The sequence below is a fragment of the Helicoverpa zea genome, chromosome 2, assembly GCF_022581195.2.
Source record: "Helicoverpa zea isolate HzStark_Cry1AcR chromosome 2, ilHelZeax1.1, whole genome shotgun sequence".
NCBI lineage: Eukaryota > Metazoa > Arthropoda > Insecta > Lepidoptera > Noctuidae > Helicoverpa > Helicoverpa zea.
The window spans coordinates 5,577,584-5,599,158 of record NC_061453.1 but is presented as its reverse complement, the minus strand read 5'-3'; the positions used below and the strand labels follow the sequence as shown (position 1 = coordinate 5,599,158).

Here is a 21,575-nt window from a genome sequence, read left to right as displayed (position 1 = left end):
GAAACAACTTCGTAAATGCATAACTTTGTGTATTAAATGGAATCTGGCGCATCAGAGGCAGGAAAGCAACACGATCTGTCTTACGAGATGACGGGATTGCAATGCAACGGTTGTGAGATAACCCGAAGTAATATTAACTAGTACGATTAACCCAGCTCGTTAGTTCACGTGTTTCAAACTTCCTGCTTCAAGCTTACCGTGCAATGCGTCACTAACGGTTTTGCAAGAACTGCTTTTCTTTACTGCGCAACGGCAACATTCCGTTAGTATAAAAATAATGGGATAATTCCTGGACATATGATTTACTGCGACACTAAATTCTTGGTACAGACTAGACTATTTCATTTTGACCTGAAGCTACCTTACTACATCCGAGAGGAACAAAACTCAGACACTGTTTTGTTAGCTTCACGGTTCATTACTTTTGATAATGAGTTGATGATTTAAATTGTCTTTCCATGACTGTGTACCAAAAGTTAACGTTCAAACGTCGCATCAATTGCAATTTCATGAAGAGTCCCTTCACAAAAACTAAACTAGTATGACAGAAGGAAAGCTGCGTAGAGAATTAATCTAAAATTAACAATAATAGAAATACACACAACAAACATCAATACGTTAAAATTCGTTAATGATGATGATGTTTTAATTATTTATATTCAAATTAAATTATAATATCAGAATAAAAAAAAACCGTAGCTCATCATTCGATTTAAAACTCAACGAATATCGCAGATGACATCACGAGTATACGAGACGATGATAGGTATTATAGAAAAATAATAAACTTTCGCTTACGATTCCTAATTTATGTATATGAGCCGACCGAAGTTACGTAACCAACATTATAATGTGCTAATAGGAGGTAAAGTCTAGATACTTAGATTTGAAACGATCGCCTCGATTATATTTTTTTGAAATCTACAATGAAAAACACTTCCTAATCCACTTTACAAAGATTGCGTGTGAGTGCACCAGGGTTTCGGAACCGCATTTAGCGAGCGAGCGCGCGCGCACCGGATCAACCGTAATTGCACCATCGCCTTCTAATTGCTCCAGCGTCTCACATCCATCAGACCTCAGGCGAGGCATGCATTGTTTTTCTCGTCTTGCTAACAAGGTGATTTTTGATTCTTAAATTATTTACCTTTCCTACTGTGGGAACACTTTGGACTTCGCGTGTTGTCATTCATTACGCAATGTGCAAAGCTTTCAATACTTTCATCAAGTATAGAGTTTACTTAAGTTGCAGCACGGGTTTATTGCTTTTTATCATCAAGAACAACAAAGCAATGTCTACGTCTAGTCATGTAATTTGATGTCTAAGAGACGATTTGAATAGGTCGTGACATTTACGACTGACTTTGTGACTGGGGATGGATGATGCTTTTAAGCTTGACTATTCTCGTCACGAGTCAGCACTACGTCGAAGATTATTTCATCCGATACTTACATTTAGTTACACTTTCTCGTTATGCGCAAATTCCATGTGATTTGGCTTTTACGAAGAATGTAAATCCGTGAACATGGGATGATTGCCATATAAAATGCATCTAGAATAATATTCGATAACTTATTGTTTTGGAGATAAAAATCATTTAGGTGCAGCTTGCTTGCGTCAACATTAAGTAGTGAAGTAAGTTAGGAAGAATTTTAATTAAAATCTTATAAGACATTTCCTTAATCCCGTATATAGTAACACACTCGACGGCGAGCTAGATAGCTCCAATGGATGTTTATTTTCGGATTTGAAGAGTAGAATAGAAGCTGTGGCGCAGTAAGAAGATGTTGCACAGTCGGCATACATTATTGTGCACAATAGGTGCACAATTTTTGTTTGATTTGGCTCCCAGAGCAAGAATTTTCTCATAGAATCCGCCGAGCCCAGCAGTAAACAGCAAAGGTATACATTCGGCATGCGATCTCAAAAATAACACAGTTTGCAAGATGCTAAAACTACTTGACGGCCATTGAATCGATCATAATTTTGTTATTAGTAACCTTATACAGTCGTTTATAGAATTGTTTTTTGCTTGGCTTTATTCACGTTATACTTAGCCATTATTTGGCGCGGTCCTGCTTATTCTGGTCGAACCGGTTCTACGCCTGGCTTTGCGACTGGACCTGCTACCACTCGCCAAATGAGTCGTGCGCGCGCCTACGTCGCAAAATATGTTATGGCACCATGTATTCAAGGGATCAGAAACTAAATAAATGCTTTCACGTATTATAGTAGGACAACTTACATCTGCAAAAGTCTGAAAAGCCTTGAAATGTCACAATGAACTAGTGAAATACAACATCGCAGGTGTGGCTGCCATCAAGACTATTGAGGGCAGTGTCTCTAAAGGTCATACCTAAATGTAATTCGAACCTGATCCAATTAAGTCGGCCCATTTAACGGCTCGCCCTGCTACAAATGTAATAGGAACCTTTGGAATTTTTTGCATAAAATATGCAATTTTTGAACAAATTGAAACGATAACCATTTGTTTTCTTCTCGCACGACTTAAAGAAATGAAGAGGTTAACAGATTCACTTTCAGTATTATTATGACCGTCATTACTATTTGAGATTTTTAGGTATTTTATGACTGATATAAAAACGTAATTATATATTCACTAAACCAGTTTGAGATTGAACATTACGAATAATGATAATACGACTAGACTTTTTATTAATTCACGTGACTAGGTGGCTGATCCTGCTAATAAGTAATAATCCTAATAAGAATCACTCGGCGTCTAGTTCAATTCCATGTCGTTAAACAATGCGCTACGGTTTATAGTAAACAATATTTGGAACATTTTCGCGATGACATCACCGTCCGTCGAGAAACCCATAATAGGTAGGCTATATTTTTTGTTTCGCCCACAATATAGATTGACTAAATTAAATAATATGACAGGACACTTATAGAAAATATGGTTTATAGTAAGGTACATAGATTACTTTGTCATAGGTAGTTAACTTTTTGAATACGCCGAAAGCTAATCGTTATACAGTAAGACCAAGAACAATAATAAAATAACAATATCTAAGGTAGAGGTTAGTACCCCACCGAGGGGGTCCCCACGTTGTCGTCGTGGTGGGGCTTGTGTGCCTCAATGATCCTGAAGCTCTGCCGGTAGAGATACTCATGCCGGAAAGGTTCAGGGGAGAGGCCAGACAAAGAGGGACCCAGGGAGGGGCCGCTCCTGACCAGTCCACGCTAGTGGACATGGCAAGGATGCGGCCATACCCGCGGAGGTGCAGGCGCACCAAAGCGGTGGTCGTTTGCTCTTCGTACAACGAAGAGCAAACCTTTCGGCGGGTTTGCTGAGCCGGGTTGGCCGGACAGCAGACGGAGGCATGCATAATGCCGCCGCCGAGGGCTTGGCTTAATCGCCCGGCCCAGAGGAAGGACACCTCTTGATAAAAAACCACCCAATCCCAAGTTTCGGGAGCGCGGCGAGGGGATGAATGGCCGTGGGGGACACGGTCGTTAGCGCTCCCCCCTGTTGGGGCCAGCCGCCCCCAACAGTATGTAGGCTTGCCCCGGTATGAGGCCACTGCCGGGGTGGACGAACAATTGCTCTCATGATCGTGGGAACTATATGGATACCAACACAAATAAAAAACAAAACAACAACAACGACGAACTAAGGGAGTGGGATGAGGACTCGGACTCCGAGTCCGTGTCCAGCGAGGGGGATGCGGGGGGTCTTAAGCTCCCCCGCAACAAGAAGGACCACCGGGCCGACGCCTTCCTCAAGAGGAGGAGGGAAGACCCCGGGTCCTCCTCTGGTGGTCGCGGGGCCTCGGCCAAAAAGGTCGCCAGGAGGCCCGTCAGCGAAGGGTCCGCTAGGGCTTCTGGGGGTGGCGGAGGAGCGGCTCATCGGAGCTCCTCCTCCGAGGAGGAGTCGGCCATCGGCTCCGACCGGGAGCGCAGGGCGGACTTCGAGAAGACGGTGGAGTCCGCCATCAGGCAGGTGGCCTTAAAGAGAAAAAAGGCCAGCAAAGACGGCGCCATTGAGGCCGCCACCGCCTCCATCACCGCCGCAGCGGTGAGCAACTTTGGCCGGGCTCCCGTGAGCGAGCTGGCCAAACTGCAGCAGGAGGTGGGTCGTCTGACGGCCGCCCTGGAGTCTCTTGTGGAGGAGAACAGGAGTCTCCGGGCGGAGCTCGCTAAGATGCGCGAGCAGGGGGCGGAGCGCGGTGGGGCCAGGCAACAGGCGCAGACTGCGCCGGCTGAGAGCCAGATCCTGGCCCTAGTCCGTCAGGAGATGGCGGCCTTCCAGGCTCGCTTCTCAGTCCTGGAGGGCAGGGTCCTGCGCCCCCCCCTCGCGGCGTCGAAGCCCCCAGCGGCCCAAAGGGCCTCCTATGCGGCCGCGATTGCAGCGGCACCCCCACCCAGAAGGGGACCGCCGAGCAAGCCCCCTGTCGCGGCGCCGAACGGACCGACCAGGAGGGCGCCCGCTCAGCCAAAGCCCAAGACCGCAAGGGCGGTCCAGGCGCAGAGGCCCCCGGTGCCACCGTCAGCACCGGCTCCGTCGTCGGCACCAGTGGCGAAACGCCCTCCAAAGCCGACACCGTCTGCGGCCCCTACCTCTTCTGCCACTGAGTCTGAGTGGCAGGTGGTGGGGGAAAAGAAAAAGAGGCGGAGGGCGGCCAAAGCGGCCAAAAAGAAGGCCCAGAAACAGCGGCGCAGGGAGCGAGCCGCCGCGGCGAAACTCCGCGCCCCCAAAACCGCGGCTGTAGTAGTCACACTACAGCCGGACGCGGTCAAAAGGGGCGTGTCGTACCGCGACGTGCTCGCCCAAGCAAAGGAGGCGGTGAACCTGCAGGAGCTGGGTATCGCCTCCGGCCTCCGGCTCAGGGTGACCGCAACGGGCGCCCGTATGCTGGAGGTCCCAGGAGCGGCCAGTGGGCCCGCCGCAGACGCTCTAGCCGAGAGGCTTAGGGCGTCCATAAGTGCGGACGATGCCCGAGTCTCCAGGCCCCACAAGTGTGCGGATCTGCGCATCATGGGCCTGGACGACTCAGTTACTGCGGAGGAGGTGGTGGCCGCCGTCGCTAGGACGGGTGGGTGCTCTGCCGACGAAGTGAAGGCGGGCACCATACGTCCCGACTTCAGGGGCACGTGCACCATCACGGTGAGCTGCCCCGTGACGGCGGCCAAGCGCATCGTAGACGGCCGAAGATTGCTGGTTGGCTGGGTGTCGGCGCAGGTCAAGCTGCTTGACCCCCGACCGCTGAGGTGCTTCCGATGCCACGTCGGGCATCATGTGGGTGTCCGTTGCACCTCGGAGGTCGACCGCAGCGCCCTCTGCTTCCGCTGCGGTCAGCCCGGTCACAAGGCCGTGGCTTGTAGTGCCGCGCCGCACTGCTCTGCATGTGCGGCTGCTGGCAAGCCGGCCGAACACCGGGCGGGGAGCAAGACCTGTGCCCCACCCGCCAAGCCGAGTAAGGGCAAGGGTCGGCCGTCCGTCGTTGCCACCGCCGTCACCTCCGCAGTGGCCACCACCGCAGCTCCTGCGGCCGCCGCCGCCCCCAACGCTGCCGCCGCTGTCGCCGTCGCCACTGCTGCTGCCGCAGCGCCCGTCCTTGGGCCTCAAGAGGAGGAAGACGTGATGGAGTGCTAGCCTGGCTCCACTACGCTTCCTCCAGGCGAACATCAACCACTGCGCCCGTGCCCAGGATCTGTTGCTCCAAAGCATGGCGCAGTGGTCGATCAACATCGCCGTGGTCGCTGAGCCGTACTTTGTCCTTCCCAGGGATGACTGGGTTAAGGACCTTAGCGGCTCAGTGACCATCATATCGTCGGCCGCCGCTGGTACTCCTTCCCTCGAAGGGGTGAAGAGTGGAAGGGGTTGCGTCGCAGCACGGTTCGGGGAGATAGTCGTCGTGGGGGTGTACTTCTCCCCGAGCCGAACTCTCGCCGAGTTCCACAACTCCCTCCTGGAGTTGTCCGTCGTCGTCGGAAGTTATTCCCTCCCCGTGATAGTGTTAGGGGACTTCAACGCCAAGAACTTGGCCTGGGGTTCCCGACGCACAGATGCACGGGGTAGGATGGTGGAGGACTGGGCGCTGGAAGCAGGCCTGGTCGTCCTCAATCGGGGTTCTGTCCCCACGTGTGTACGGATGCGGGGCGAGTCAGTGGTGGATATCTCGTTCGCCAGCCCCGCTCTGCTACCGCGTGTCTTTGACTGGCGCGTGGAGGAGGGGGTGGAGACCTACTCCGATCACCGGTACATCCGGTTTGACGTCTCCGCCCAGAACCCTAGCGCGCCGGTCCTGCAGACCCCGAGTGGTCCACGTTGGGCGCTGAGGCACCTGGACCGGGAGCTTCTCCTGGAAGCCTCAGTCGTGCAGGCCTGGGTGTCATCACCGGACAGGCCCGCCGACATCAACGACGAGGCGGAGTGGTTCCGGGAGACCATGTCCGAGATCTGTGACGTGGCCATGCCCCGAGTCCCGCCAGGACGCGCCCGACGCCAGGTGTACTGGTGGTCTTGCGAGATCGCCGCCCTTCGAGAGGCGTGCGTCGCTGCGAGGCACCTGTACACCAGACACCGCAGGCTGCGCATCCGCCCTCCGGATGCAGAAGCCAGGGAAGCAGAGCTGTACGAGGGTTACAGAGCTGCGAAGACCGCCCTCCAATTGGCCATCGTCCAGGCCAAGGAGGTGGCCAATGCGGAGCTGCTGGGGTCTCTGGACAGGGACCCGTGGGGGCGCCCGTACAAAATGGTGCGGGGCAAGCTCCGCCCATGGGCCCCCCCGCTGACCCAGAGTCTTCGGCCTCAGCTGGTGGAGGAGGTGGTGAGCGCTCTGTTCCCTTCGCGCGGGGAACACTCTCCCCCGCCCATGTCTCTGCAACCCGCGGTGTCAAGTACGGACCACACTTCCGACGACGATGATGTCCCCGAGGTGACTGGGGTGGACCTGAGAGTGGCGGTGGCTAGGCTGAAAGCCAAAAACACCGCCCCAGGGCCTGACGGCCTGCCTGGCAAGGCCTGGGTCCTGGCCCTTGAGGCTCTCGGGCCTCGACTTAGGGGGCTTCTCAGCGCATGCTTGGAGAGGGGCCAGTTCCCACTTCGTTGGAAGACAGGGAAACTGGTCCTCATACGGAAGCCGGGGCGCCCTGCGGACTCTCCGTCCGCATACCGGCCTATCGTGTTGCTCGACGAGGTGGGCAAGCTCTTTGAGCGAGTTGTCGCACACCGCCTCGTCGCGCACCTTGGGGGGATAGGGCCGGACCTTGCGGACCACCAGTTTGGTTTCCGCAAGGGGCGCTCAACGGTGGACGCCATCATGCGCGTGAGAGCTCTCACGACGGGGGATGCTGTGTCCCGGGGGGGGGTCGTCTTGGCGGTGTCTCTTGACATCGCCAACGCCTTCAACACCCTTCCCTGGAGTTGCATTAGGGAGGCACTCCGGTATCACCGGGTGCCGACCTACCTTCGTCGCGTGGTCGAGGCCTATCTGTCGGATAGGTCCATCATTTACCCCGGTCACAACGGGGAATGGAACCGGCGAGAGATGTCGTGCGGTGTTCCGCAGGGGTCGGTACTGGGGCCGCTCTTGTGGAACATCGGCTACGACTGGGTGCTGCGCGCCGACCTCCCTAGCGGCGTCAGCGTGGTCTGCTACGCTGACGACACGCTGGTTCTGGCACAAGGGAGGTCGCACCAGGAGGCGGCCGACATAATGACGCGCGGGGTTGCGATAGTCATCGAGAGGATCCAGCTGCTGGGACTGGAGGTGGCCTTGCACAAATCCGAGGCCATGTGCTTTCATGGGCTTCGGAACGCGCCACCTTCAGGCTCCCAAGTCACGGTGGGGGGGGCTACCATCGGCGTCGAGAGGGCGATGAAGTACCTGGGACTCGTCCTCGACGGCCGGTGGAGCTTCGTCGAGCACTTCCGACGTTTGGGCCCCAAACTGGAGAAGGCAGGTGCTGCATTCAAGCGGCTCCTGCCCAACCTGGGAGGCCCAAACGCCCCCTGCCGTAAACTCTACGCGGGGGTCATGCGGTCCATGGCCCTTTACGGGGCCCCGGTATGGGCACGTTCGGCACGGCCGCGGGCTGTGCACTACCTGAACGTGCCCCAAAGGGTGATAGCCATTAGGCTAATCCGGGGGTACCGCACGATCTCCCGCGAAGCAGCTGGCCTACTCGCTGGACTGCCACCGTGGGATCTGGAGGCGAGGGTCTTCTTGCGCCTGTACGACTGGCGCGAGGAGGCTCAGCGCCGGGGAGAAACCCCGTTGCCGCGGCAAGTTGTCGCGCAGCGGGCGGAGCTCCGGCGCGATCTCATGGTGGCCTGGAGGGAGCGACTATCGCAACCCAGTGCAGGGCACGCCACCATCGTGGCGGTAAGTCCCCTCTTTGAGGAGTGGCTCGGGAGGAGTCACGGCGCCCTCACGTACCGCATGACGCAGGTCCTCACCGGACACGGTTGTTTCGGGAGGTACCTGCACCGCATCGGTCGTGAGGAGGCGCCCGGGTGTCACCATTGTGCGGACAGCCCCGAGGACACGGTGGACCACACAGTCCAGGTGTGCCCCGCATGGGAGGGGCACCGCCGGGTCCTCGTCGAGGCTTTGGGCGGCGGCGACCTCTCGCGTCCGGCCCTGGTTCAGGCCATGGTCCGGGGCGAGAGGGAATGGGATGCCGTCGCCTCCTTCTGCGAAGCGGTCATGCTCGAGAAGGAGGAGGCGGAACGCCAGAGAGTCCGCACCTCTCATCCCGGCCGCCGCGCTGGACCAGGTAGACACCATGGGCGCCGGGTGTCGCGAGATGACTCCCGGCCACCGTAGGCGTGGGTCTGTGGGCGGTGAGTTCGGGTGGCTCATCGTCCCTCTGTCTTCCTAGACGACAGACCCGTGTCGACGGCGCGCGTTGTTCCACGCGCTCCTCAAAGAGACGTCAGCAACCCCAGCGGGGCCCAGCAGGGCCAAGGCCTGCCGGGGCTGCGGGTTGTTCGAAAGAGATACCGCGGCCCTGGTACATAAAAGGCCTATGACGGAACACGACGATTTTAGTCAGTAAGAGTCTGACACTCCCTCACCGCTGCTAACCCACAGCGGGAGGGGTCATTTGATGATTTTACGTCGATAAAAAAAAAAAAAAAAAAAAAAAAAAAAAAAAAAAAAAAAAAGGTAGAGGTTAGTACATCAATAGGCCTCATGTCATATTCAACACCCACAGTCGAAATCAAGTCACAGCTATGTATGATTAAAAAAATCGCGCAGATCTGTACGACGAAAACAGGATTAGGCAAACTTATTAAAAGTAGATTCGGTTGTAGAAGATAAGAAGAAACCCAAAAGTTAAGTGTAGAATTATCTACTTTTAATTAAACTTTACTATTTTAATTACATGTTTAGCGAATATTGTGCCTGTTGCAAAATGATAAAAATAATCATTCAAGGAAAACAGTGGTGTTTGGTAAAACCAATAAATAAACTACGCTACAGCTACACACAATTCTTCCTGCAGTGTACAAAGTTTTTATATTTTTAACAGCAAAATATTGTGAGGAAAAAGTTATCGTGCCAATACAACTCCTTGGTCTGGCATTTGAAGTTTTTGCAGACTGTTCATTGTGTAGCACTTTAAACGATTTCCGGATGATTGACAGTTTTGTACGAGCCTCTCTTGGAAATATATCAAGTTCCGTTTAAGATTGCGAAATATCTTTCGGTAAATCCAGGCTTAACTGCAATTATGAAGTACTTACACCAGTATTGATAACAATCTGATGCCCTAGAAACTACATGTCATTAGAAACCAATGCTCAACGTCTTTACTGAGGACGTAATTACATGAAATTATTTCTTGATAAATCTAACTTGTAGAATTGAAAAGATTTTCACTATTGAGCTTAAAACCTACATTCTTTAGACAATAATTAAATGGCACATAGAAACTTCCGCAGTAGACATTTGAAATACAATTACAAAAAATAACTGTACGTGTATATTCTATATGTAGATTTGCTTCATCATTGGTCATAAAAGTGGGCAGTTCCTCGTAGATGGTAGTTAAAGTTATCAATGTAACTATACTTGTAATACAGCCATTCAATGCGAAGGGTTACGTTCTGATTGATGAGTAAGGTCGTTTAATCAGATAAGTAATCATTCCCAATAAACTGGGATCTAATCGGAGACCATCGAAACGAGATTGAAGAGGCAGTAATCTTAGATCCTGATTATGTGAGTAATAGCGAAGTATATATTATATTTACTTGTGATAATATGATCTCGGACAGAGAGCGTGGAAGAAGACGTGCTGAGTCGATCCCAAATAAGAAATTGGGTTAAGGGGAGAGAAATGATGATATTGGCCTAATTAATAAGTAGCCTCTCAATGAACACACTTTTAAAAGGCGTTAGTAAAAAAATATGATAGATGCGAAGTTCTGAAGACGCAAAGGACTCGATTGTTCATAAATAGATTACAACCTGCTTACTTCTAATACTAGTAGTGATGTGTTATTTATGAAAGCCATAATAAACTTTTAGCATCACGTTTTAATGGTGCACGTTAGTCCACTTGATGCATGTGATATGCATACAAACGAGCTACTACATTTGCTGGAAACGTACATTCAATAAAATTTTCATAGAAATAAATACCTTTAAGTATTCAGTTTTGTAAATTACGTAACATACCTATCTAGAAAAGAAAATGCATACATAATTTGAAGAGATTCCAAAGGGAAAGTTTCTGACGTGAATGACTACGATTTGAGTAGAATACGTGACCGGATAACTAAGTAAATATGCGATAACAAACTGAAATATTGATTTTGTGCGGGAATGCTATAAGCAAAGGCCGGGTTTGCCAGATAGCGTATGTCCAGTTTTACCAGCAGATTGTAGGAGAGTCTCAATATTTTCTAATCGCTGACAATGAACTACTTAGTTACCGTTTCTCCAGTTTTTTAAGCTATCGATCAGCCCTAGGCTAATGCCGTGCTTATGCTCGTTGTTTCTGACTGTGGCCGCTATCCAGGTCGCGTTACAAAACGCTTAGCGAACTAGTTCAGGGACAGCACAGTAATTGAATTGTACATGATATTGGCTACTGACTGCTGAGTAATGTCAATTTAACGCTATATTACTTTTTTATGCCATACTGCTTACATTTTTTAAACAAGAACATTTTGCAATTTTTTAGCACAGTAAGTCAAAATTTTATTTTCAGACGGTAACCGTTTTGAAGAGTGGAAACTTTCTCCCAAGTAAAAGATACTTAGACGAATATCATTAAAGTTGTTAGTTGCTAATTAACGTAGCCTTGCAAGGTGACCAACTTTTGAGTGTGGCTTTAATTTCTACTAGAGCCAAAACAAAAAGACCTATGTAGGTACTCGTAGGTAATGACGCGTAAAACATGCGAGGGTGATCTTTTTCCATCAATAGTCGATCTACATAATAATAGGTAGGTGCAACGAATGGACCATTTCACAACTAGGTAGCAAGTCGAGCGGAATGCGGCCCGCCACCGGCCTTGCCGCTTGCCAACACTGACCACTCTCGCACACTAATAGATCCAAATAGATACACTATCAGCGACACAAAGTGCTGCTGTACGCGCACAGTGCGATGACCCTAATGTCAATCTTCGCCATACAAACCGTCTGTCAATGAGATCGTTAAAAATACGAGAACATTGCCTGTTAAGAGAAAAAGTTGCGAAAAAATTCGCGAATGAAAAAAAAAAGAAATATAAAGGGTGATATACAAATTAACCATTTACAAGCACATATATATTTATAGCATGGTGAAGTTATAATTCCCTAACCCATCTATAATCAAGGCATAACATACTGAATGGAATTGATTGCAAATAATTGTGTACCATGAAAATAAAACAATTGAAGAGTATTTTATAGGGAATGTTATGGATAGCATCGAACCTTACAAGTCTGTGTTGGTAGACAAAATAATTAGCACACAATATAATGAGCAAACACATTATGTTTCAACCACTATCCATTGTTTGTTTGAGGCATTGAGAACAAACTGACTCAATAGAAGTTTTGATATTTCTATGCTACAGATTTATATAACCAATAACATTTAAATAAGACTTAATTACTTAAGTCATCACAAAACTGGTAAACTGATAATAAATTGATATTTCAAAATAAGAGACATGATATAAAACTAATCTAGTTAGATTTGACAAACATTATTATGTGTGCATGTATAATGTAATGCTTCAACTTACAAAACTGTGACACTTATTGGTATAATTAAACTTAATTAATATTCCGAGTATGAAGTATGGCACAACTTGATATCTTGCAACTTCCGAACAGTGACCCAGTTATCAAGATGGAATAAAACTCAATAATGACACTGAAACTCAAGGCGCTCCAACATACTGAACGTATGATAAGCTTACTGTCATGAATCATAATCAAGTGGTATATGTTTCCCTACTTACTGAAAAATATGGAATATTTAAGAACGATTAGGTACTTATGTGAGTGAATCATTGTAATTAAGTTCTTTTAGGTAATTAAAAGGACTGGCAATTAGCAAACTTGGCATTCTAGGAATAATACAACATAAGTATTTATTGAAAATGTATAGATTATGAATTGCTAATTTGAAATTATGTTATGGACTTTGGCTGACTAGATTATTAACCTAAAGCAATTAATCCTGTAATAGACTAAGTTCATCTGTAGAATTTTAAAGTTTTTCACCAACTTGCTGATATATTTTGACTTTAAATGCCTTTCTATGTTGGTAGACAGGATTCCAGGATAGTTTATATAGTTTTATTAGTTTTTCATTAGTTCCAGCATATTGCATGTTAATACAATGCCACAAATAATAAGTTCAAGATCTCTTCATACAATAAAAAAATGGAGAAATTAAATCTCTTTTCTTGATAGCTGTAGCTGTATAAATTTGCAATACTTATATTACATTTACTTACTAATTCACCTACATTTTGATTTTAAATAATTTAAATAGGATCATAACTTTAAATCTTATATTTTTAATGTTTATTCAGGTGGAGATTAGAGTAAGTTTTGTGTAATGTAATTCCACGATATTATTTGGTGGGAAATTCGTAGTGTGCCTAAATGTTACTGAACATGTGAATGTAAAGGTGCATTTAAGTGCACTCGTAGAAAGTTCGCAAGTTACACTATACCTACATCACGTAACACAACTAAACTAGATCTAAAAAAATACTCAAAGAACTCAAGCACACATTTAATTACAACACTTAAAACCATTAGTTTTAATTATTATTTTTGCGAACTCAATGAAACTAAAGTTAAACTTTCTAGAACCGAAAATCTTTAAAATTATCCACGTTAAGCTTCGCAGGACCATCATCAGTAGTTAGATTAATAAATAACACATCATTCCAGCATATGTTATAGGTAGGTTTAGTCCTAACAACAGCAGCTATACAATTTACAATTATCTGGACAACCGACACGGAATCCGTCGTAGACACTTACCCAAAGCTCAATACCCCAATTCATTTTCACGGCAATAGAATCCACACTTACACAAAAAAACACATTGAAGCTTCACTAAAACACTACAGTTAACAAGTAAATTATGAAAATATTTTCACTATATAATATGTTGTTCTTTATCACTACCACCATTTCAAAACACATTCTATAGAAATAAACATGGCTGACTGACATGACATTTCGAAAGACTGGCTACATTGCACTGAGAACTGTGACGGCAGGAAGTCCGAAAAATAAAAATGGTTTTGGTCGATTGTCTATGAAATATGTTGCCAGGTTATAGGAACTCCCTGATATTACGGGTAAATAAAAAAACAAAACATTTTGTTCACAATACGATTATTTTGCAAAATGTATATGCAGCATATTAGATACATACATTTTTATTTTACGTTCAATGTCATCGACAGACATGACATGAGGAGTGATTACAACACCACCTGCAAGATTAACCCCTCTGCTCGACAAGGTTTTGACATATGACTTTACCGTTGATTCGGCGGGATATTTTGAATCGCGACATGGAACTCAAAAATTTGTACTAACTTTCAACACATAAATTCTAAGTCCGTAATGCCTGATCAGAAGTATTTTAACTATAACTTTAGAGCTCACTTATTTGACAACAACGTGCGAAGGTCAAATGGGGTCAGTTAATTCAGAAATAGATAATAATTACGGTGTTTCTAAGTCTATCGAAAAGTTAGGCATTTCAAATTTGGTGAAAACTTACCAATAAATAATCGCATCACTTTCTCAAACACAACACAAACGTCATATTTATAACATTTTCAATCCGTTGCAATACATTTCGTGCACTTATTTATGATTCATAACTAAAAAATCAGCACATAAAATACACAATAAAAATGAACAATTTACAAGATCAAAGTCAAGTAGAGTTTGGAACAGAGTACATTTTTTTTTTCAATCAGCGGTGTGCATTCGATACCTAAATCGGATGTTTATTATAAATAATCGAATACCAATTTTATATATATTTTTTAATAGAAACTTATTTCAATTTTATTTCTTAATTTTAAATTATAGGTTCAATTTGTTTTTGTTGTGAAGAAAAAATATTAAAGTTTTATGAAAGTTTTTAGCATAGGTAAAATTTTTATACTGGGTGTCCCATAAGTCCTTTGAATTTTAAATTTCGAATAAAATTCAGATGGCGCGCCGGAATGGCGCGCGGGGTGCGGGGATAGCATCAACGGTCTTTCAGGAAAGTTTTATCGGAGCAGACCGTGGTTTTTGTGTGCGTGAGTCACAACAATGATTCGGCCACCATTGCGCGGCGTAAAGGACATTGGGCGAGATGTTTGAATGTTGGTCTACTCCCCCTCTAGTAATGAGTCATACATCATTTGAAAGGTCTTTTTAAGCGTTACATTTTGTACTTACATACTACTTACCAATTCTTAGTACTTTAGATGTTAGAACATGTTTAAGGTTTTTTATCGATAGTTAGTTTCAAGTCCTTAGATTCCTTCTCTAGTAATTAATTATATATCACTGGAAAGGCCTTTTTAAATCGAACATTTCGTACTTAAATACCTCTAATAAATTGTCAGTACCTAAGAAGCTACAGTAGATTTTAGACATAGTTATTATTTCACTAAACATGGTCCAACTCCCTAAATACTAACAAATGACAATCGCCGCCGTACAAGAAAATACTTTATATAACATAAGCTTTCTATTGATGTATTACTTAATGCTAGAGGAGAGGTAGATCAAAACGCTCATTGTCCTTTGGTGGCGAAAAAAAATTGCTTCATTCCTCTAGGCATCGACTTAATATTTTTGATCCTAATGATCCCGCAGGACTTCTGAGGATCTGAGGCGGATGACGGGGAGTAGCGACCCCGCGCTTCTTTATAGCTTGTCGGTCAAAAATAATCTTTCTTGTTCTACTAGTCAATGCAATTTATTTGATACCCGTATTGACAGATTTGTGAAAAGAAAAATAAGTCAGCGGCGGCCATCTTTCTTCCATCTTGGACCAGCTTTCGATGAACAGCGAGTAGCAGTTCCGACTACCTATTTGCCCTTTCAAACAATAAAATCGTCATAAAATTTTGCGATAACTACACCTAACTACAGCTCTCGTCAAATAGCTTTGCCGCTCAGTTAAAAAGTCGGAAGTAACGAACCGCCATTAAGTTTGGCAGGACTACAGGAATTCTGTACATAAAACACCCGAAAAAATAAATAAGTCTTCAAAATTTGCGGTCTTCAGAAATCCTAAAAACCGAAAAAAAAAAATATTCCGGCTACAACGTATTTTCTACCACTGATTTTCTAGCATTTTTTCAAAATAAATTAAGTCATTTTACTTTTCCTAATTTATTTTCAGATTATAGTATACAAAAGTGCAATTTAGTAATATTATAATCCTTACTAATATTATAAATCGGAAAGTGAGTTTGTTTGTTTGTTTGTTTGTTTGTTCCGCTTTCACGCCGTAACTACTGAACCGATTGCTTTGAAATTTTGCAGACGTAAAGTTAGAAGTCCGGATTAAATAATAGGGTACTTTTTATCCCGAAAAAAATAGATATTCCCGAGGGAAAACAAAAATATTGTTTGCTTGATGGATGGATTGTAGATGGCGCTGTGTGTCGTTTAAAACAAGGTAATATATTGCAAACGAATATAAACATGTTTTAGAAGCTAAATGATACGATAATGAATCCCCGAAAATGAGGAATTCCCGAGGGATGATGTACAATTTGTTTAATCGTCTAAACTGTTTTTTTTACATCTACTTATATATTGCAAACGAATATGAACATATAAATTTAGAAGCTAAATGATACGATAATGAATCCTCCAAAATGAGGAATTCCCGAGGGATGACGTACAATTTGTTTTATCGTCTTAACTGTTTTTTTTACATCTACTTATCCTGAAATAACTATAATTCAACGAATTACTAATTGGTATAAGTATTAGTTAAGTTATTTAGTTCTTGAGGTATGCGATAGATGGCGCTGGGTGTTTTTAAAACGTGGTAACGATGTGTTTTTAAAATACGTAAGAAGTGCAATGATATCTCGCGCTTTAACCTGTAGCTCATTGTTCAATCGCGAGCTTCCCGATAGCTCGATAGATGGCGTTGTGCTTTTCTGTATCGCGGTGTTAAGGTTCGCCGCGAATTAGTCTTAATGGTACGTTCACACGCGCGCGTTCAAATCGACATTCAACGGGCACAGTCACGTTCACGAGCGTGTAAACGGTACGCCCGAGCCCGTGAACGCGCCCGTGCCCGTGAATGCCGCGAACCGGGCGAGCGAGTGTCGGTTTTTTGGCAAAGTTCAAAGGATGAATGTGCGGGCGCCCGGCGACTGTTTACACGCGCGCGGGCAGTCAGTCTCTCCTGCGCTTTCGTGACGATTAAACGTTCTAAGAAAGTCGCTACGATTGGAGATTACAACATGACGGAATGGTTAACGTCGTTCATCATTTTGATTCTTTTTCCAATAAAAATAAGTTAATCCAAAGGCTATGACAGCAACAACACCAAGATCCTCGCTGCTCGCCATTCTTGCACTGACTGACACGACGGCGCGCGTGTAAACAGCTTGAATGTCCGCTTGCCCGCGACGGGCTGCACGCCGCGCTGCCCGCCAGGCAGCCCGCCGGGCTGCGCGGCGCGCGTCTGAACGTAGCATAAGGTGTTTTGAAATCAGTGGGGCCCAGTAGGGCCAGGGCCAGCCGGGGCTGCGGGTTGTTCGAAAGAGATACCGCGGCCCTGGTATATAAAAGGCCTAGAACGGAACACGACGATTTTAGTCGGTAAGAGTCTGACACTCCCTCACCGCTGCTAACTCAATTCCAACAGACCTCCCATTTCAATTTAAAAGACTACAATTTCCTATAAGGGTTTCATTTGCAATGACCATTAATAAAGAGCAAGGCCAAACTCTAAGGGTTGCTGGAGTACACTTAGTAAAACATTGTTTTTCGCATGGTCAGCTCTATGTAGCGTGTTCCTGGGTTTCCAGTGCCCAAAATCTGCATGTTTTTGGTCCACAAGGGAAAACGTATAATATAGTGTACCATTCAGTTTTGGTTTAACAACTAATCGTATCCAGCGTTACATCGCGCTTCTTAGATTTTTCCGTGGGAATGAGAAGTTTTCTTATAGTTGTGATTTATACCGCAATATAACCGAATTCCACGCGGGCGAAGCCGCGGGCGGAAAGCTAGTATCAAGTAATATAAAATTATTAAATCGATTCTTTATTTTAACGAATCGGATCATTCGATGCAAAACTTCTATCACCGTCGCCATCTTGTCTATGCGTCTTCAAATTTAAAAAAACAACAAATGTAAACAAACATGGCGAGTTCGATCAGAATTCCCGGTAATTACGATTGGATTTTCAAAAGGTATATTACTAAAGGGATGCTAAATATGAAAGGTTTGAATGCGTCAAAATAGTTTAAATTTATTTAGTTATTTTATTTAGTACTCACAAATACGGTTTGATTGGAAAGAAAATAAATATGAGCGTAAATAATTAGGAAAGTGTATGACTCATTCGCAGACCCCGATTGGGGTCTAAACCGAGCTTACGGTGACATTGATGTTCAGACCCCAATCGGGGTCCGCTACGGATTTGACGGTTAAGAAACAAATATTTTAATGTGTCTTTGCGAGTTTGCGCTCCGGGGTTGCAGCAACGACCCATCAGACCCACGCCGAACAAGTGCTGTGCGCCGTACTTCCTGAAAAGAATATTTAACAATAATTGAGAATGAATGTAACGATTGAACATAATTTCAAACTGTCCGCCAAGTATCATTTGATAATTTTAATAAAATCCCTAAATGAGAAAATAATATGATATATACTCTGACTGGTTCCAATATAGCATGATGACTGGATCTTCGCGAAGTAGGTGGACCTGTGACGGATGAGTCTCTCGATGACGGCAAAGGGCTCTGCAAAATAAAAGTTTTGAACTGTTTTGTTAACTTAATTATGTATTTGATCGTTTTATATGAGTATAAGTTCAGGTCGTTTGAATAAACTCACTTTTAATGACGGTATAAATCCAAAATCAGAAGGCAAAGGCTGCGTTTGTATGCTGTGCATTCCTTCTTCTGATGCAACAGAGACGATCGAAGGTCGAGCCGACAGCTGTTGAGCCAACAGTAACGGGTCCGTGTCTAATAAAAGAAGGCTTATTAAAATATGTTCTAATTATACGAAACATTGGTATTTTGATTTGCAATGGTTGAATAGGCAAAAATAGATGTTTTTGAACTTACCAATATTCATTCCTTTAGCCACTCTACTGGCTTGCACGAGTTTTCCAGCACTTCTTCTGAATCGAATTCCTCTTTCAGCTTCTCTTCTTAGTCTTTGGACCGCAGCAGCAGACTCTGCTACAGCTTTAGCCATCGAGCCCATTCCAGATCTTTTCAAATTTAAGTCTACTATGTAACTTAAGCATATAGCATTCGAAAGTACACTATCGCTGGGCTGAAATAAAAATAAATATGTTAAGATGGGCAATTTAGTTGAATACATAATTCGAACAATATACTTATAATTCATAAGAAAGGAATTTTATAACAATCCGGTACTTACAGAACCGATGTCATTTACACTTATATCAAGTGAACGTAATGGAGTTTTCACTAAACCAATTGATCGGGCCAGTAAATCACCACATGTCGGAGGATTTTCTGCACTCGTAGTAGACCAAACTCCTGCTGGTGGCTTCAGTAAAGGACCAGGCGTAATTCCACAACCTGATATGTTTAAACTGCAAATAATACAATTATGATCTAACATCGATGATGTTATATATTGTTGATATTTAAGTATAATTGATTAATGAGTGTTTACCTAGTTAGATTGCATCCTCTTGCAATGGATACTGCTACGTGTGCAATTCCTTCAGATCCAAGTTTGGTGTTAAGTCTCAAGTCAAGTGTACGAACCCCACATGCAGTATGATTAAGAGCGTGTGAAATACCTTCAACACCTGTTGGACCTACAAAAACATAAATGTTACACAGTTTTTCTATGCTCAAGTTCAATTAAGAGTTTGCATGTTCTTATAAGCAAAGGTACATGTATGAACTTCTTCTTACCGAACACATTATCTGCCAAAATGAGAGTTCGTAAGGCGTCACGCCTGGCAATAAATTTTCCTATTGACGAAGCACCATCATCTCCTATTTTGCAATGGCTGAAATCTAGTGTATCTAATTTTAAGTTATCAGAAAGCCCCCGAAGTATGTATTTAGTCCTTTGGCAATTCATATCACTTCTTGTTATTCTGAAATACCGATATGAATATTTTTAAGGTTTTCATAGAATATACCTACTTGCCTAATTTAGAAAGCAATTGATTAATGTAGCATACGTCTTGATTCACAGGAACACAATACCTTAATATCTTAAGCTGCGCACATTTTTCTAAGCCACGGGCTAAATTTTTTGCGTCATTATTTGTAAATTGAAATTGATCCGTACGATATTCAACTCCAATTGAGCGCAATTGATACGTTATGTGCAATTCGACTAAGTTAGTCAAACTGCCTAGTGCAGCATGGAGAGATATATGATCTGAAAAAATTGAACATAAATATTACGACAGTTTCAAACATAATTTGAAAAGGATCCAGATTTTGTTCTCTATCTTTTTATTAAGAGTCTTACCTCTAGATATTGCTTCACTGTCTTTCGCCTGTTGTTTGTTTCCATTTTGCCGCTGACTTGTAACTAAATGAGCCAACTCTGGTGAAGCCATCCTTTGTACTGGTATATCAGTCGGAATTAAACTTCGAATTGATAATTTTTGAATATACGGTCCACAAAGTTTTACTAGTGTGGTCACCTGAATAAACAAGAAGTTAATTAGACCTTAAGGACTGAACAACTGTAGGTACAGAGATATATCAGACTCTATTGTAGTCATGCTTTTTATTTTGAACAGGAAATACTAACCTTTTCAGGATCATACTGCCTTGGATTCATATTCTCTAACATTTCAGCGAAATGCCGCTCCATGAAAACATTAATCCATTTTTTATCATCTGCTATTAGAGGTGAATCTGTGAATTTGGAGCGGTAACACCTTTTCCAAAATATATCGCTTTTAATATTGTCCACTAAAAGCTGAAGTGGTACATCAGTATCCAAGATTTGCAGAAATAATTCACGATCTTTAGCAATCAGTTGTTCCAGCCTTGGATAGCCTAGAAAACAAAAGCATAAATTAATTTAGTGTGTTGTAGAACGTCTTTAAGTTATCATAAAACAAATACTTATCATCATCATCATGACATCCTGTAAATAGATAACATGACTGTGTATTTTTAAACACATAGAAAGCGGTCATTCCGCAAACCTTAAGCGGGGCTAAAACGTAATTTTAAGGACAGGGATTAATAGAGGAAATAACTTAAAAGTAATCTAGATATGTTCTAAAACTTACCCAACCAGTTTTCGGACAACTTCTCAATACATAAAGAAACTAGAGATTTTGGAATATTAGAATCCCAATCAAAAATTTCTGATTTAATTTTTCTACCAGGCTCTATAGTTTCAGTGTGCTTATAAGCTAGATATGTAGTTAATTTCACACTTTCTGGAAACTTCATAGTTTCAAATAAAAGTATTTCTTCTTCGGTTAATAATTGTGTGCAGTCACTCTTGTACATTTAACGTTAGTACTGTAAATTCCTACCGTATATTTAATTGATAAAAACAATGAATGTAACCATAGAAACAACAACGCTAAATCAATACCTACGCTAACTATAGTTACAAAATATTCAAAGCTTGAATTTCCCGTACTACAAAACAAACATATGATAAACCGGAAGCGTTTTTCATAGACAACGCAAAAAGTGGAAAATTTCTTTCAAACTTGCAACATTCAATGGCGTTGCAAGACCAAAAAAACAAAATACCCTCGACATTTATTAAATTTATAACTAAATATTTTACGTATTTTAATAGTTAACGCAAATATTTAAAAAAATCTATGTGGGTTATATTGCAATATCATATAATTTAACACCTTGAAAGGGCAGGTG

The 21,575-nt window shown here is 43.9% G+C and overlaps 2 protein-coding genes across 6 annotated transcripts in view; both read right to left on the bottom strand.

Annotated features, from left to right (window-relative positions):
* LOC124643567 (formin-binding protein 1-like) overlaps positions 1–13,721 on the bottom strand; it is a 48,396-nt gene extending 34,675 nt beyond the window's left edge. For 4 of the 5 annotated variants that reach the window (XM_047182594.1, XM_047182605.1, XM_047182602.1 and 1 more), the window contains exon 1: positions 13,485–13,721. In XM_047182594.1, coding sequence (XP_047038550.1) covers positions 13,485–13,508 — 24 coding nt within the window. In that variant the 5' untranslated portion in view covers positions 13,509–13,721. The remainder of the gene's footprint in view (positions 1–13,484) is intronic. The other variant, XM_047182606.1, reaches the window with a different exon arrangement.
* A 4,422-nt stretch (positions 13,722–18,143) lies between these two features.
* On the bottom strand, positions 18,144–21,322 carry LOC124641052 (dynein regulatory complex subunit 5). Its single transcript, XM_047179061.1, has 11 exons — positions 20,972–21,322; positions 20,482–20,732; positions 20,194–20,371; positions 19,923–20,100; positions 19,623–19,810; positions 19,375–19,522; positions 19,114–19,291; positions 18,792–19,005; positions 18,556–18,689; positions 18,372–18,461; positions 18,144–18,245 (listed from the first exon to the last, which is right to left on the bottom strand). The coding sequence occupies exons 1-11, from the start codon at positions 21,195–21,197 to the stop codon at positions 18,144–18,146; spliced, it is 1,887 nt and encodes a 628-aa protein (XP_047035017.1). The 5' UTR covers positions 21,198–21,322.
* Positions 21,323–21,575: the final 253 nt, after the last annotated feature.